Source organism: Pituophis catenifer, unplaced genomic scaffold (genome assembly GCF_029215685.1).
Source record: "Pituophis catenifer annectens isolate HBS135680 unplaced genomic scaffold, rPitCat1.0.hap2 SCAF_1, whole genome shotgun sequence".
NCBI lineage: Eukaryota > Metazoa > Chordata > Lepidosauria > Squamata > Colubridae > Pituophis > Pituophis catenifer.
Genome location: NW_027256881.1, coordinates 232,080,728 through 232,099,817, shown reverse-complemented (window position 1 = coordinate 232,099,817; position 19,090 = coordinate 232,080,728). Strand labels below are relative to the sequence as shown.

Sequence of the window (19,090 nt, the reverse complement as noted above, 5' to 3'; positions counted from 1 at the left end):
GAAGCAATAGAGACATTGCAAGCATCTCAGAAGAGACCTTCCCTAGATTTTTAGACCATACAGTTGAGAGGGAGAAAATGTACTTTCGGACTTGCAAGATTCTGTTATTGTAACCTCACAATAAAGATAGTGCTAATACTTATGGTTGGTGCTTTTTGTCTGGACTACCTCAATGGGCTGACAGCAGTGGTGGATTGCCCCCGGTTCGGACTGGTTCGCAAGAACTGGTAGTAAAACCGGCGGGAGGCCCCACCCACCGCCCCGGATGTCATCATCGGCGATCCGCGCATGCGCAGAAGCTTCCCATTGGGAACCAGTAGTAAAGGTAAGTAGAACCCACCACTGGCTGACAGGTCTCTTTTTAATTCACGAGAGCCCTAACGTACGACTGTATTTCATGCATCTGATGCAGAGGTGGGTTTCAGCAGGTTCTAACCAGTTCTGGAGAACCGGTAGCGGAAATTTTGAGTAGTTCAGAGAACCGGTAAATACCACCTCTCACTGGCCCCGCCCCCATCTATTCTCTGCCTCCCAAGTCCCAGCTGATTGGGAGGAAATGGGGATTTTGCAGTAACCTTCCCCTGAAGTGAGGTGGGAATGGAGATTTTACAGTATCCTTCCCCTAGAGTGGGGTGGGAATGGAGATTTTACAGTATCCTTCCCTTGCCACGCCCACCAAGCCACGCCCACCAGGCCATGCCACACCCACCAAGCCACGCCCACAGAATCAGTAGTAAAAAAAATTTGAATCCCACTACTGATCTGATGTGGACTGCATTATCCAAATTAGCCCTAGATGACAGCAAAGATCTTCAGTACACATACAATAGATAGAATCCTACATGGGATTTTTGGTGGACTGTGATCCAGTAAATTGTGTGTCATCACAACCATATCAGATTTCAAGCAATTAGAAGACTCTTGTTTTTGCTGTGAAGGATATTAAGCAGTATAGTTTCTGTACTGCTCCTAAGGCACAAGAAATACATATAGGTCAGATGCACTCCTTTTTATGTTTATCAATTAAAGTGGGATAAGCTTAAAGATCTGATAGTAGTTCCAGACAAGGTAAACATCATTTGATTGATGTCCTTCAAGTCTTGTTGGCGTTCCACACAACCTCTGCCCCAAACAGAGAATCCTCCTATTCAAAGTTTTTTCCTTAATGGGATCAAGTTAGTGCTCGGTCGGAGCTAAAGGCTCCGGATGTGATAGTCTGACATAAATTCAATTTAATTTATAAGCAAAAGTAGTTGGCAAATTTCAGCAACCAGTTGGGACCTGCAATTGCATAGAGCAGGGATTATTACTCTCTAAATGATGGGTTTTATTTTAGGGCTATCAGATGTACATTAGAGATACAGGTCTGGGGTACACATATCTGTAAAGCCAGTAGAGAGAACCAGAGAGACAATGCTAAATCTTTTGCTTCCATCTAGTGGTCACATGGATATTTGCTATTATTATTATTATTATTATTATTATTATTATTATTATTATTATTATTATTATTTTATTTATATACCGCCCTTCTCCCGAAGGACTCGAGGCGGTGTATAGCCAGAATTAAAACATAAATATACAATATCATAGTTAAAATTAATTAAAATCATTAAATAGTATTGCCCGAATTTTAAAACCCAAAATTAAAACCCAATTTAAAATCATTCAGTTAGACAGCCCTGCCTGTTGGAACAGTAGGGTCTTGAGGGCACAGCGAAAGACCCGGAGGTCAGAGATGTTACGAATATCCGGGGGCAATTCATTCCAAAGGGCAGGAGCTCTGACAGAGAAGGCTCTCCTCCTGGATGTCGCCAGCCGACATAACTTGGCCGACGGTAACCTGAGGAGTCCCTCCCTGTGGGATCGAACTGGTCGGTGGGAGGCTGTTGGTGGCAATTTATATCTGGTAGCCCTAATGAAACTTCCATAAATTCTGACTTCCGGCGGTGACGTCAGCGTGTAAGGAACGAGGGGAACGAGGCTCCGTCCCCGAAGTTCCAATTTTCTTGATTGGAAGCCGTTTTTGGCACTATCGACCACGGAGAGGTCGATAGAAAAAGGAGGATTCTCTAGGACCTTGGTGTGACAGCAATCACCTGAAGGTTCAGAGGAAACCCTCCTAATTCCAGCCAGGAAAAAAACCAGCCATCTTGGCCGGCCGGAGCGCTGTCAACCGATAAGTGTGGAAGCGAAGATTCAAGAGAAACATCGGTAAAGATTAAGCAGATCGAAATATAATGGTATAATCATAAGGACCTAAATATATTGGCGAGAATAGGACTCCAAAAAGGGGCGGCAAGATCGTCAAGCAAGCGGCGAGAGACAGTGATTGGAGCAAAGCTCAATACACACAGTGACAATGCAGATTTGACAGGCGAAAGGAACGAGTGACAGACAAAGAGGATTACAAGTAAGCGGTGGATTATAACCTTAAAACAACTCAATTTAACTTAACAGAGGAAAAAAAAGGACTATTTAAGAGGAAGATTGTAGAAAGTGAATTTAAAGAACTGAGACTTTTTTAAGATCGTTGTGAGCGGAAGGAAACCAACTGAACAGTAGCGAATGGCGGACTGAGGATTTGGAGAAGAAAACTTTCACTTTGTATCCAGCGACAATAACAAATTCAACTACAGATACGAGACTTGTAGTGAGACATTAGATACATTGACGCTGTTGGCATAGGAGATACAACTTGCTACATAGAAATACTGGAACAATTGATTTACTTACGGATTTAATAGAGGATATTGAAATAGAACTGGGACAGATGGGTGAAAAGAAGGCGAACTGAAGAACGAAGGAAGAAGGAAAGGAGAAGGAAGCAACCTCAATTGGTCTGAGAGTGATATAGTTGAGAACTTTAAATACTAATTTAGTAAATTTCATCTATTTTAAAACTTACTTAACTCAGTTTTAAGAACATTAATATCAAACTTGAAATTATTATAATATACATTAAGGAATTGATTTAACATTACTATTTTTTTTTCTCTTCTCTTTTACTGTCTTACTGTTTCCTACCATATTGAAACAACTATATAGATTGCAAAATAATATATTGATTAAGTGGAATTATATTGCATATTGACTAGAAAGTTAGATATTAATATAGACATTGCATAGAGATTGTTATAGATATCATTACCATATTGAAACAACTATATAGATTGCAAAATAATATATTGATTAAGTGGAATTATATTGCATATTGACTAGAAAGTTAGATATTAATATAGACACTGCATAGAGATTGTTATAGATATCATTAAGGAATAGTAATTGTGATAATTAATATAGGTAGCTTGTATTGGTAACGGTGATATAACTCGTAGAATACTTTAGATGATTTATAGAGAACTTTAAATCCCATTGATCTACCATATAAAGGTTATATAGAGATTGTTTAATTTTTAAAGTGAATTTAAGTATTGTGATTATTTGGTATTTAAACATTAATTGCATCATACTGTTTAGGGATAAGAATAGAAGAATGAATTGTTAAAATATTGTTTTTTCCCCCTAACTCCTTCGAATTAATTAACCCGATCCTTATATAACGATATTTCATCCACCCCCAATCAATTAGTATATGAAAATTTGGGGAAAAGTAATACAAAAGACAACGATGGCAACATCTTCACTAACAATAACTAAATCAGGGAAAAAATTAACAACAAACCCAATATCTACACAATCTTCACCTGCACAACAAAAAACCATAGACACAATGTTAACTACAGACAAAGAAAAAGCTGCCAGTGCACACAGCATACAGAATATACAGTCTATACTAGCTATGATTCAGGAGGGGATGAACAAAACCCAAGAAACAATTGCGAATAATCATGAAGAAACAAAAAAGAACCATGAGGAATTGAAATCAGAAGTAGGACAAATAAATGATAATATTAAAAAAATGGACGATAAGATCGAGAGAATACAACAAAACATAGTCAAAAATGAAGAACGAATCCAAAACATGGAAGCCAAAATGATCCTAACGGAGAAAAAGATGGACAATATCGAACAAAATCAAATAGAGTCAAATAGAGAACTCGAAGAGTCAATTACCCATTTAGAATTAGAAAAAGCATCATTCTTTTTGCGATTTCAAAATATTGCAGAAACAAAAGGAGAAGATCTAAGAGACCTGATGACAGATATATTAGTAGAGGCTACCCAAAAGGAAAAAAGCGATATTAGTAGAGAAATTGACGAAATATATAGAGTCCATACGAACTATGCTCGTAGGAACAAACTACCTAAAGAAATACATGTTAGATTCGCACGTAAAACTGTAAAAGAAGAGATCTACACGTCCATGAGAGAGGGAAAACCCTGCTACCAAGGGAAAGAAATAATAACCTTAAAACAAGTTCCAAGAAGAATAAGAGAATACAGAAAAAACTACAACTTTTTGACAACCCTACTGATTCAACACAAAATAATGTTCCGCTGGCTGGTGCCAGAGGGAATCTTAATATCCTGGGACGACAAAAAATATAAAATCGATACGATAGAGAAGGCACAAGAATTCTTTGACACTCACTTTATAATAGAAGAGGAACAGGAAACTAGACGTGATTCAGATAATGTAAACCAGGAACACCCCATGGGGGAAACAAAAAAAGGGAAGGAAGAGAAGGACCCTAGGGAAAGGGAGAAGATGGAGAGAGAAGGGGCTAGGGAGAAAACGCATATGGTAACAAGAAACACAAGTAAACTTAAACTAATAAAGAAAAACTAAAGGAAATGGGACGAGAGTTGAAATTAATCTCAATTAATATAAACGGCCTTAATCTACCAACCAAAAGAACACACACTTTCAGAAAACTTCAAAAATTAGACATAGATATTATCAACCTACAAGAAGTACATATCAAAAAACAACATCAACAGTTACTAGAAAACAGAAAACTTGGAACACTATTCACCTCACTATCAGATCAAAAAAAAAGAGGTATCGCAGTATACATTAAAAGCCATATCCAGGCAAAACAAATTTACACAGATGAAGATGGCAGGATACTAATGATAGATATTAAGATGGAGACCCGAAATATGTTATTGATATCAATATATGCCCCGAACGGGAGCCAAAAAGAATACTTTAAAAAGATACATGATAAAATTAAAGAATTAGACTACGAACATCTATGTATAATAGGGGATTACAATGCAATCGTGGACATGGACTATGACTACCAAAGTAACAAAAAAAATAACTCTAGGAAAAAGACACTACCTGATTCTTTTAAGGACATGACTCAAGAGTTACAATTGAAAGATGCCTGGAGAGAACTGAATAAAACTAAAAAACAGTACACTTATTACTCAAATCCCCATCAGTCCTGGTCCAGACTAGACATGGCCTGGATGACTGCAGAATTAAGAGAAAATATAAAAGAAATTGAAATCACACCGAATGTATGGGCGGACCACAGTCCTATAACAATAGTCTGGAAAGGCCAGCCAAAAAGGGGACGATGGATGATGGATAGAGAGATTATTAAAGATAAAGAATATATAGAGATGATAAAGAAAGAGATGGAGATATTCTTCCAAATAAACAACAGGGAACTAACATCATTGCAAGTCCTATGGGACACTACAAAAGCATATATAAGAGGATTAACAATCTCATTTAAGGCGAAGAAAAACAGAGAGAAACAGCAAAGAAGAAACAATTTATTGATTGAGCTCAGAAAACAGGAAGCAGAATTACAGAATGGACCTGACAAGAAAGAGATCAAGGGGAGAATAAATCTCATCAAACATGAAATAAATTTAATAACAACAACAGAAATAGCTAGGAAAATCAAAATGGCAAAACAAAACCAATTCGAATTCGCAAATAAAACAGGACGTTGGTTGGCTTATAAACTAAAGAAAGAAAAGGAAAAAAAAATAATACACCAACTACAAGATGAACAAGGGCAATTACAACACATGGACGAAGAAAAAAAGCGAATCGTAAGAAATTTTTATCAGGAACTATATGCACAGGAAGAAATTCAATTGGGAAAAGTGAAAGAATATATAAATAAATCCAACATTCAAGAAATAAAGGAAACTCAAAGAGAACTCTTGAACAAACCAATATCGATGTCAGAATTAATGGAAGCAAAGAAGAAGTTGAATAACAATAAAACACCAGGCCCAGATGGCATTCCAGCGGAATTTTACAAAATCGAATACCAGCCAATAGATGACATTTTATTACAAGTCCTAAATGAAGCAATCTTAGAAGCCAAAATTCCTAAATCATGGATTGAAACAATTATCACTCTGATACCTAAAGAAGACTCAGACCTCACCCAAACCAAAAACTACAGACCTATATCACTTCTAAATGTAGATTATAAACTATTTACATCAATCATGGCCCAGAGAATGAAGAAAATTATCGTGAATTACATCCATCCTGATCAAAATGGATTTATTCCAAATAGGCAAATTAATAAGAATACAAGAACAATAATTAATATACTGGAATATTATGAGCAAAAATCAAATGAAAAGATGGCTCTACTCTTTCTTGACGCACAAAAGGCATTCGACAATCTTAATTGGGGATTTTTAATATTGCAACTAGAAAAAATGGGAATAGGCGACAAATTCTTAAATATGATTAAAACAATATACTCAGACCAAATAGCAAAAATATGGATAAACGGAGAGACGACAGACCAATTCAAAATATCTAAGGGAGTGAGACAGGGATGTCCTCTCTCTCCTATACTATATATATTAGCATTGGAACCACTGTTGAATGAAATTAGGAACGACAATGAAATAAAAGGATTAAAAACCAAAAACCAGGAGTATAAATTACAAGCATTCGCGGACGATGTAGTATTCATTCTAGAACGACCAAAACAATCAGGACTGAATTTACTAAGGAAGATAGATCAATATGGCGAAGTGGCAGGATTGAGAATTAATAGACAAAAAACAAAACTACTAACCAAAAATTTGACAAAAACCCAGGAGAAAGAGTTGGAAGAGACATTAGGAATACAAACAACAACAAAAATAAAATATTTAGGAATCTGGCTCACCAATAAGGTATCATCCCTCAAAGAGGATAATTACATCAAATTGGCCAAACAAATCCAGAAGGACTTAGAGGTATGGAGTAAATTGAAATTATCACTACTAGGCAAAATTGCTTCAATTAAAATGACAATTTTACCAAAAATACTATATCTATTTAGAACAATTCCGATAAACCCAGGAAAATCATACTTCAGAGACCTTGACAAAATGATATTAAAGTATTTATGGCAAGGAAAAAGAGCCAGGATTAAACTGAAATACCTACAGGACACTAAAGAAAGGGGAGGCATGGGACTACCAGATTGGCAAACCTATTACACTGCAACAGCCTTAACCTGGATTAAGGATTGGATGACACTCAAAGATAAACGAACACTAGCATTAGAAGGATTTGATCTGTCAAAAGGCTGGCACGCATTTCTATGGGAGGAAAAACCCAGACAACATGAACACTTCAGGAGACATTATATCAGAGGAGCACTGGCAAAAATTTGGATTGAAATAAGGAGAAAGCACTACGACAAAATCCCAAGATGGCTATCAACCATGGAGGCCCAAATCTACCCGAACACAATGGACACAGACAGGATGAAAACCTATGACGAATTGTTGAACACAGAGGGAGATATGAAAACAAGAGAAGAGCTGAGACAACAGGGCACGGATATTGATTGGTGGCCGTATTTACAGATAAAATCAAGATATAAAAGTGATATGGAAAAATTTGGAATCCAAAAAGAAAGAAATGAATTAGATAAAATTATAATGCAATCAGATGATAAATTAATAACTAAAATATATAATTATCTATTAAAATACAAATTGGAAGAAGAAGTGGTGAAGGAAAATATGATTATTTGGGCTAAAAATTTTGGATATAATATTAACCTAGAGAATTGGGAAAAAATATGGAAAGTAAATACTAAGCTGACAATGTCCGTGCCCTACAAAGAAAACACATACAAGATGTTTTATAGGTGGCATCTCCCCCCTGCACGGTTGGCAAGGATGTTTCCCAATACTAATCAGAACTGTTGGAAGTGTAAAATACAGAAGGGGACCTACTACCACATGTGGTGGTCATGCCCTAAAGTTAAAAAATTTTGGAAAACAATTCAAAGTCAGCTGGAAGAAATTACCGCCCAAAAAGTACCCCTCAGACCGGAAACCTATCTACTAGGTATATTGACAAAGGACTATAAAAAAGAGACACAATACTTGATAATACACATCTTAACCGCAGCTAGAATCGTCTTCGCACAAATGTGGAAATTGGAAAACACGCCACCAGAAGAGAAAATAATACAAAAAATTATGGAATGTGCAGAAATGGATAAATTGACCAGAGAAATACAAGGAAAAGAAGATACAGACTTTTACTTAATTTGGCAAGAATGGTACAAATGGTTAGATAAAAAAGACACGAAAAAAGAGAATACCACCCAAGGACACAAAAATAAGCAAACAAAAGGAAATATCGTTATATAAACATTGATACAAGATGAAAGATAATATATATAGATATATTGATATATAATTACCGAAGTAACTCTACTTTCAAAGTGCAAGTTATATGACTTGATTTCATTGTATAGTTAGTTTATGTCTAGTTTGTTTTAACGTCTATGTCTATATGTGTATGTTTGTTTACAATAAAAAATTTAAAAAATAATAATAATAAAAAAAAAAGAAACTTCCATAAATTCCTCTATTGGCTATGCTGTCTGGGATACATGACAGAGTAATAGCATCTACATGGCCAAAAATTGAGAAGCTGGAAGAAACATTAAATAATTTATTTATTTTATTTATTTATTGCGATTTATATGCCGCCTTTCTCCCTAGGGACTCAAGGCGGCTTACAAAATGACAACTTCAATACAAATCACAATACAATATCAAATTAAAATCAGTAACCCAATTAAAAACGATTTAAAATTATACCAGTGTACCCCCAAACGGATCAGTTTAATTGGCGGAAGAGCCACGTCTTCAGCTCGCGACGGAAGGAAAGAAGGTCGGGGGCTGTCCTGAGCTCAGTGGGCAATCCATTCCAGAGGGTCGGGACTCCCACAGAGAACGCCCTCCCCCTGGGGGTCGTCAGCCGACATTGTTTGGCCGACGGCACCCTGAGGAGGCTGACTCTGTGAGAGCGCACAGGACGATGGGAGAACGGCTGGAGATGGTCCTGCAAGTACCCCGGGCCTAAGCCATGAAGGGCTTTATAGGTGAGCACCAGCACCTTGAAACGTATCCGGAGTGCCACCGGTAGCCAGTGCAGCTCACGCAGGAGAGGTGTTACACGGGAGTATCTAGACGCCCCCGTAACTACCCGCGCGGCTGCATTTTGGACTAGCTGAAGCCTCCGGACACATCCCAAGGGCAGCCCCATGTAGAGGGTGTTACAGTAGTCCAACCTAGAGGTAACAAGGGCGTGAGTGACCGTGGCGAGGGCATCCCGGTCTAGGAACGGGCGCAACTGGCGCACAAGACGGACCTGTGCGAAGGCCCCCCTGGTTACGGCCGTCAGATGGTCATCTAAAGACAGCCGAGAATCCAGGAGGACACCCAAGTTGCGGACCCTGTCGGAGGGAGCAAGGATTTCACCTCCGATCATTAAGGATGGAACCTCCAGATCCCGGGATGCCGGCATCCACAGCCACTCAGTCTTGGAAGGGTTGAGTCTAAGCCTGTTCCTCCCCATCCAAACCCGCACCGCTTCCAGGCAGTGGGACATCACGGAAAGGGCATCCCTAGGGTGGTCAGGGGTGGAGATGTAAAGCTGGGTATCATCAGCATATTGATGATACCTCACCCCAAAACCACGGATGATCTCACCCAGCGGTTTCATATAGATATTAAAGAGCAGAGGGGAGAGAACCGATCCCTGAGGCACCCCACAAGTGAGAGGCCTCTGGGAGGATCCCTGACCCCCCGCCCAAACAGACTGCAGACGGCCCGAGAGATAGGAGGAGAACCACTGTAAAACAGTGCCTCCTAACCCTATCCCCCTGAGCCGCTGCAGCAGGATACCATGGTCGATGGTATCGAATGCCGCTGAGAGGTCAAGAAGGACCAGGATGGAGGAGCAACCCCCATCCCTGGCCCACCAGAGATCATTTACTAGGGCGACCAATGGCGTTTCCGTGCTGTGGCCACGCCTGAAACCAGATTGGTAAGGATCCAGGTAGTCAGTTTCCTCCAGGAATTGAGGGAATTGCTGTGCCACCACGGACTCAACAACCTTCGCTAAAAAGCGAAGGTTGGAGACTGGACGATAGTTGTTAAGTACGTCAGGATCCAGGTTAGGCTTCTTAAGGAGGGGTCGAACCACCGCCTCTTTAAGCACAGCGGGAAAGACCCCTTCCTTTAGTGAAGCGTTGACAATAGCCTGGATCCAGTCTCCAGTCACCTCCCTGGCTGCCGAAACAAGCCAGGAGGGACAAGGGTCCAGTAAACATGTGGAAGACCCCAACCTACCCATAATCCTGTCCACGTCATCCAATGAAACAGGCTCAAACTCAACCCAGATGTCTCCACCGAGACTAGGCCCTGTCACCTCAACGGACTCTGTCCAGTCGGAGTCCAACCCGGTCCGAATCTGAGTGATTTTATCTTGCAGAAACTGTGCAAAATCCTCAGCACGGCCCTGTAAGGGGTCCTCCCTCGCTCCCTGATTAAGGAGGGAGCGGGTCACTCTAAACAGGGCTGCTGGGCGATTTTCTGCAGATGCAATGAGAGTGGTGAAATAGTTACGTTTCGCCACTTCCATCGCCACAAGATAAGACCTAATATGGGTTCTTAGTTGTGTTCGGTCGGACTCGGATCGGGAGGATCTCCAACCACCCTCCAGGCGTCTTTTCCGACGCTTCATTTCCCTGAGCTCCACGGTAAACCAAGGAGCCGCCCGGGATCTGCGTCGGATCAGAGGCCGCAAAGGCGCGATTCGATCCGAGGCCCCCACCGCAGCCTGTTCCCAGGCCGCGACAAGGGACTCAGATGAATCGTGGGCTAAGGAGGCGGGAAATGACCCAAGCTCCATCAGGAAACTTTCAGGTTCCATCAGGCGCCTGGGGCGGAACCATCTTACTGGTTCCACACCCCTGCGACGGGGGGTGGCGGAGGAAAAGTCGAGTCTAAGGAGGGAATGATCGGTCCATGACAGAGGGTCAATAGATAGAGTCCCCTCCCCATGATCATTTATCCACTGTCCAGAGAGAAAAATAAGGTCGAGTGTGTGTCCTCCAATATGAGTTGGGCCCTGTACAATTTGAGCCAGGTCCATGGCCGTCATGGAGGTCATGAACTCCCGCACCAACTCAGATGACTCACCGGCCGATGGCAGATTGAAATCTCCCACAACCAAAAGGTTGGGGAGTTCCACCGTCAATTCGGCTAAGACATCTAGTAGTGCGGGCAGGGCTGAGGCCACGCAGCTGGGGGAGAGGTACATGATCAACAGCCCAGACTGAACTCCAGGGTCCCATTTCAAAAGGAGGGATTCACACCCGCCAACCTGAGGAACAGTGACCTCCCTAGGCCTAAGACTTTCCTTAATAACTACCGCCACTCCTCCGCCCCTCCCCTGGAGTCGTGGCTGGTGTAGTATCCGGAAACCTGGGGGACACAAATCCACGAGAGGGACACCGCCCTCCGTCCCCAGCCAGGTCTCAGTGATACAAGCCAGGTCCGCGTCCTCCTCGTCTATAAGATCTCGGACGAGGAGTGTCTTGTTCACCACGGACCTGGCATTTAAGTACACCAGTCGGAGTCCAGGGCTCCGCACTCTGTCGCCGTCGGGGGAGCAGGATGAGCTGAGGGGGCAGGAGGGCACCACCGCTTGAACGAAGCGGCGGCGCCCTCCTAGCCCCCCCCTCTCCCGACCTCTGCGTCTCCCAACTGCCACAAGGATTGGAAGACCCTCTCTCCGCTGAGCCTCTTTGTTCCCTCCTCCTCCCTCCCTCCCCCCACAACCATCCGACGGGCCCAATTGCTGAACCGTAGGAGCCGCCCCCGGCTCAACCCTTACCACCCGCCTCCCGGGTCCCCTTAAAATTTGATTAAAAACATTAATTAAAAAACCCCTCAAACCACGCTTAGAAGCATGCCACCACTCGGGGTTCCAAAACCCGTCCTTGAGGTAGGCCTTCGATAAATTCGAAGGCCATGTCTGCGAGAGGGGGGCATCTCGCAGAGCAAGGAGGGTCGCCGAAGTGTAAGCCATAATAAAAATGAGAAGTGGATGGAAAATAGCAACAGGAAACCGAGATGAAAAACAAGAGGGATAATGATGGTAAAATAGGAGTCAACCCAGGCCGGCATAACCACCGCTCTCTCACAGCGGTGGAGAATCCAAGGCTGCAATGAATGAGTCCCGCGGAACCAGCCGCAGCCACCCTCTCACGGTGACTAGGTGGGGAACATCCACCGGCGGAGTCATAAAGCAGTTCCTAGGAACATGATGCAGCAGCAGTCCACCAGGATTCATAGTTCATCAGTCTGTAACTCCATAACTCTGACCAATACAACGAGACCAATAAGGCAGTAATAGGGGTGAAAAGATAAGATGTAACACTTCACGGTGTGAGAGGAGCCAGGAGTCAGATAGCAGTTCAAATAGGGGAGATGACAAAAGTCCCAACAGACAACTGAAGATGAGTAAAACAAACAGGCCGAACCAGGCAGGCAACAGTCCGGGGGGGGGGGCAAAAAATGGGGGAGGGAGAGACCTCCTCAAATAATGTTTGAGAAGCTGCAGCTCATCCTATTTGTTTAATGAGGGAGGAGGCAACTTTGCACTGACTGGCAGCTGCCCTCCCCCCCACCCTCTTTAAGATGTTATTCTGAAGAATTTACCACAGTGCAAAGTAAGGGTGGCTTTTCTGTTTGAGTCTACAAGGTTTTTAACCATTCAAAGCTAAAACAAGGCTTTTAATTGGTTTCTTGCCTGAAAATGGCAAACATTTTACTGAGCTTCAGTGTCATGATCAGAGAATGTTTTGGAGATTGCAAAGTAATTCTGGAGCTGAATGCAGAAATACCTGTTCAATTTTTCCCTACACTTTACAGTATATTTCACTGGCATATGTTATCAAATCATATGAATGAATGTATTGCATTGCGGTAGCAAAGAAAGATGGAAGATTATGACTTAAATGAAACTATTCCTCCTTAAGTTGTCCTTTCTATGTGTGAGATAATGCATTGTTGGTAGTGTAATTTCTGTCTTTTACAAGTCTGGTTTGCAATCTGATATTGTTTCCTGCTCTCGGATCTTGTCTTTAGAGCTGGAGCAATTAGGAGCTTCTGGGTGTTTATTCAGGAGTAAATCCCACTGATTTTGGGGCAATTTACTTTGAAGTAAACATGACCAGGGCACAGTCTCAAAAGGGAAAACACCTGTAAAAAGGTTAATGATCCTAAGAGAGCATAAGAAGATGGGGAACAGCTTGGCTGGGTCTAAGCAAGTTTGGTTTAGCAGAAATGTGAGGCCACAAAGCCTTCTATGCAGGAGCTGGAATTCAGAGACATACAATTTTTATGAAGTCTCTTTTAAACCCTTCAGTTAGGAGCCATCATTCTATCCTACAGTGGCAAATCCCATTATTTCACTATATGCTTCATAGAGTTGATTGATTCACATTGTTTGCCAGCTGCTGTTAGTGCATTTATGAATAGGAAGGAACTTTTAGGAAGAAGCCTAGTTAAAACAGCAGTGTCATACCTATATCAGAAGAAAGAGCCTTTGCCTTGCCGGATCCCTGAAATATTATTGTGCTATCTGAACGAATGAATGAACAAACGAACAAATGAATGAATGAAGATTATTCCATTATAGAAGCAAAGCCTGAAGTAGAACAGTTCTAAGATAAATCTATTATTTAGATTTATCTAAATAATTATCACCCCATCTATTATTTGTGCAAGGATGGCTAAAAAACCTTGTGTAGCTCTACTGTATGCAGTATTAATGGTGGCAATTAAATGTTGACTGAGTACTATTTGCAAAATAAACTTTTAAAAAAAACTTTAGTAAAACCATATCTTGGGTTATCCAGGTACACTATGACCGTCTCCTTGTTCAAGGCTCCCAAACACCCCCATATTGTCCTTATCAAAAGATCTGAGGCATTTCACCAAGTCTTTCTTGGCCATCAATGCATGTTAACCTATTATTTTAAACCTTGTCAACTAGTTGAAACCAGTCCAAGTCTTTGCACATGCAGGATTTATTTTCGTAATATCGCCTATCATTGTGAGCCATTGCAAATGTCTATTTGGACATAAGTTTGTTTCCCCATGTTGCATCTTATACCTCCTGACTTGATCCAAAGGAGAAACTTTTAAAAATGCAGAGAGATGCATTTTAGTAGACAAAAAAAAAAATGTATTGGGAGTCCTGTATGCGCTTTTTTGTGAAATTTGTCATCAAATAAAAAATATCAAATCAAGAGTTATATAGAAGATGTATATATTTCTTCACCAGTTTGCTAGTTCAGTAAAACCTTCTATTCTTGGCATTCCATTTTCTCATGCGATGGTTTTTATGAACGAATTCCTAGATGCTGTGGACTAGAGATGAGGTTCTTTAATTTAGGTCATTGTGAAACATTGTAACTGGCAAATGGCAATGGTTATCTTCCTTCTTCCCCACTTACCAAGGAGAGTGTCAGGTCACCCTGAGATAGGATCTGATCCTGAGAGATTGTAGAATAAAGGCTTTATTACTTGAATCCCAAATCCATGTTGGCACTAACATCATAGGTACAATAAGAATGTGATTAATATACTGCAGAACGGATATTCGACCAATGGAAGGCAGAAGCTTGGGATAAACATCTAAGGCAAGCTAAAACTTGCTGTACGATTATATTTTATCCTGAGAGATTAGCTACTTGCCTATTTGGAAAAGGCCAGACACTGTGCAGATAATCTGCTACAGGCAACTTGCTTCAAGAGGAATATGCAACATGTCTAGATCAATACAGAAGCTTGCTCCCTTCGATGTCAGTGAAATTCTCAATCATCTTTTGAACCATTGATACCCAAACACACTTTTGTGAGATAATCTGAGTTTAACCATTGATACGTAACAATGGACAATTTATGGCTCTTCATTGATCCTGAACTTTATTTTTTAGCATCATGCATCATCAATCAGGGGTGAAATGCTCCCGGTTCGGACCGGATTGCCCGATCCAGTAGCAATGGAGGTGGGTGGTTCGGAGAACCGGTAGCAAAAATCCCTGCCCCCCCCCCCCACATGCCCAGCTGAGCCGCACAATCATCAGAAGCTACTTTTTTATTTTTAAAAGCATTTTTTCTACAACCTCTTTGGCCGAAAAAATGCTTTTAAAAGTAAAAAAACAAAAAGACTCTGATGATCGCACGGCTCAGCTGGGATCATCAGAGGCTTTTAAAAGCATTTTTTCTACAACCTTTTCGGCCGAAAAAGGTTATAGAAAAAATGTTTTTTTTAAAAAAAAAAAAAAAAAGAAAGCCTCTGCCGATCAGGCAAGTCAGCTGGGATCGTCAGAGGCTTTTAAAAGCATTTTTTTACAACCTCTTCAGCCAAAGAGGTTGTAGAAAAAATGGTTTTAAAAGTAAAAAAAAAAAAGTTGGCCATGCCCTCTGTCATATTACCCCACCACCAAGCCACACCCAATATATTAGCCACACCCAATTACCTTTTTCAGGTAATTTCAATTCAGATGCAGAAATGGTGCCTCTAGAACAGGGGTCGGCAAACTTAAACACTCAAAGAGCCACAAAGGCCCTAACCAGAAGCCTCCGTTCAATTCTGGAGCCGACCGGAAGTCCGATTCCCCCACCATAGAGTCTCCTCCTAGTACAGTGTCCTTTTTCCTCTGCCAACTGGAAGTCCGTTCCCCCACCATAGAGTCTCCTCCTAGCGCAGCATCCTTTTTCCTCTACCTGTCCTAACCGAAAGCCCTATCAAGTGTGAAGCCGATCAGCAACAGGGAGCCGCAGCAGAGGGATGAAAGAGCCACTTGTGGCTCCAGAGCCGCAGGTTGCTGACCCCTGCTCTGGAAGAAATGCTGGCCTGGAAGAAACCAAATAGTCTCAAATATATTCCCACGCTTGTCTAACACTGCTACTGCAGAGCTCTTATGACCTGGATGAGGCATCAAAATAGCCTCTGGACACAGTATTCTCCTCATATGAAGCTATGAGGTCTGAACATGCCCTAGTATGTAGCCCTGCACCTAGAGGCCAAGCAAAAACTTGTGGCCATTGCATTATTTCTGCGTTACTCATTTCTTACCTACTGACGGTACTCTAGGAGTTGACTTGAAGGATTTAGAGATCAGAGCTATTAAAGTTGCCAATCTCACGACAGAGGTTAGGTGGAAAACTCAAGGCTAGATCTACGTTGACTAATTTGCGTTCTGCTGACCTGTAAGATGCTGATTTAACTTTTAAATTGTTTTCTGCCCGGTGCACAACACAGATGCCTTGGTTTCTGACTCCAGCTCTCAGAATCTTAAAACGACATACCTATGTTGAATTGGGATTATAGGGTTCAAATGGAGCAGATGCAGGGCTCATGTTTGGGGGAGAAAGGGGAGACCTGCCTTAGAAGCATGGGGGGACCCTCCTTAGAGGGGCAAGGAGGACGAGAGCATGCTTAACGACCTGTAGATCCGAAGCATGGCTTTTTTCTTCTTCTTTTTTTAACAAAAGCCTCCTTTCCTAGCCTTAGCTACGCCAAGGCGCCCTTTAGGAAAAGTACTTGTCTGCGCAATTGTCTGACATTTTGTACCAGGCATGAAGATTATTTAAGCACCCGGATGTGCCAGCCTCCCCGCGCGTTGCACTCAATGGCGGGGGATAACGGGGGAGACGCAGCAGAGCATCCATTTCTGGAGAGCTGGACTTGGCCTCCGCCAAGCCTTGTAGGTCACGCCCTTGCCTTAAGAGCCGATGAATGACATTAAGCCTGAGAAGGAAGGAACCAAACAGGCCTGGCAAAGGCTGAGCTTCCCTTTTCTATTTTTATTTGGAAGCCCCCCGGAAGAGAGGCGTCCCCCTAGAGAAAAGGAAGCTGGGGGAGGGGGGGCGATGCCATGCCTCGCGGCCATTGGCTCCCGGGGAAAAGAAGCAGAGGCTTGGGATTGGCTATCCGTACAGAGGCGGGGCGGGGGCGGGGCGGGTTTCACTCGGAGCTGCGGCGAGTTCGGAGAACGCTCCTCCTGAGCGCCGGTTGACCCGCCGCTGCTCCTCCAGCCCGGTGGGCTTCGCTGCGGCTCCCTTTGGGTTTCTCTGCAAGTTCAGCCTCAAGGCGCCGGCGCGGCCACTGCGTCCCGCCCCAGCCCATGGCCGGTGTGCGGGGCGCGTCTGGGCAGAAGCTGTAAGGACTTTCCCGTAAAGCAGCAGCTGGGGAAGCCTCCGCCTCCTCCGCCGCCGCCTCCAGGATGGGTACCGTGCTATCCCTGTCGCCCGGCGGGTCTGGGAAGGGCAGCAATGGGGTGCTCGGCGAGAAAGCGGCTCCGGGCAGGGCTCACGGCAAAGGCGAGAGCCGCTTGAAACGGCCCGGCGTTTTGATTTCTGCCCTCACCTGGAAGCGCCTGGTGGCCGCCTCTGCCAAAAAGAAGAAGAACGCGAAGAAGGTGACGCCCAAGCCGGGCTCCGGAGGCGCATCGGATCCTCTGGTGCAACAACGCAACCGCGAGAACGTGCGCAAGTCCCAGCCGGACGGCACCAAACAGGGTCCCTTGGCTGTTCCGGTGCCAACCGTGCCCGTCTCCGTCCAAGACAACGGAAAACCGCCGCCGCCCCCGCCGCTGCCCAGCAACCGCTCGGCCGCTGGCTCCCCGCGGAGAGTGATCGTGCAGGCTTCGACGGGCGAGCTCCTCCGCTGCCTCGGGGACTTCGTGTGCCGCCGATGCTACAGGCTCAAGGACCTGAGCCCCGGCGAACTCATCGGCTGGTTCCGCAGCGTGGATCGCTCGCTCCTGCTCCAGGGTTGGCAGGACCAAGGCTTCATCACCCCCGCCAACCTGGTCTTTGTGTACCTGCTGTGTCGCGAGGCGCTGCAAGGCGACCAGATTGGCAGCCAGGCGGAGCTTCAAGCCTCCTTCCTCACTTGCCTCTACCTGGCCTACTCCTATATGGGCAATGAAATCTCCTACCCGCTCAAGCCCTTTCTGGTTGAGGGTGACAAGGAGCGCTTTTGGGACCGCTGCCTCTCCATCATCCAAGGCCTGAGCACCAAGATGTTGCAGATCAACTCTGACCCGCACTTCTTCACGCAGGTCTTCCAGGACCTCAAGAACGAAGGCGAGGGGGCGTCCACAAAGGACTCCTCCAGCACCAACAAACACTGGACTATAAGCTTGGACCGTTAGGAAGTTCAGGGGGGCCCTCCGCAGCACCCCCAACCTTCTAGATAGAGCTCACCTCTTCATCCCCTTCTCACCTAAAGGCTTGACTCAACTAGGGCTTCTCCTGGAGGAATAAAACCAGGGGCGAGGATTGGGGAGCTGCCGGGGGTGGGGGGGGGGCATAGCCCTTAGTCATCCTCTTTTGTACAGGTAGCATCATGGAACTGCTTCCCATTCTGCCCCACAAGCCTTTGGTAGGCTTTGGTCTGCATATGGGGATGGAGGAAGTTTGCTACAGCCACCCTTTCAACACTCCATTTGGGGAGGGGGGCACACCCAGAATTACATCAAGCCCTTTTCACAACTGCAGCAACTAGATGATTTGAGGATAGGTAAGATGGCCCATGATTTATTGTATCTTTCATCTATGAGCAGAATCAATCTTTGCTATCACAGCAAGGTGCCATGGACAGCGTGGATGCATTTAGGGCCTTATATATGCATTGGGGGAGGGTGTCCTTTTCTCTTTCTTCCAAATGGGAGAATCCCTAGACATATTAATGGATCAGCCTGAGGCATTATTTATCGGCAAGGTTCTGACTAGTGCGGGAGAAAACAGCGGCTATGCCCTTGTTTGAGAAAGCCCAACCTATCCGTCTGATGGTTTGGGTCTCCCTGCT

The 19,090-nt window shown here is 43.6% G+C and overlaps 1 protein-coding gene across 1 annotated transcript; it reads left to right on the top strand.

Moving 5' to 3' along the window:
* Positions 1-17,501: 17,501 nt before the first annotated feature.
* CDK5R2 (cyclin dependent kinase 5 regulatory subunit 2) lies at positions 17,502-18,434 on the top strand. The gene has a single exon (XM_070957148.1). The coding sequence runs from the start codon at positions 17,502-17,504 to the stop codon at positions 18,432-18,434; it is 933 nt and encodes a 310-aa protein (XP_070813249.1).
* The last annotated feature ends 656 nt before the right edge of the window (positions 18,435-19,090 follow it).

Bases quoted from the DNA above. Each gene is read 5' to 3' on its own strand.
- CDK5R2 (XM_070957148.1), top strand. From the start codon at position 17,502: ATGGGTACCGTGCTATCCCTGTCGCCCGGCGGGTCTGGGAAGGGCAGC.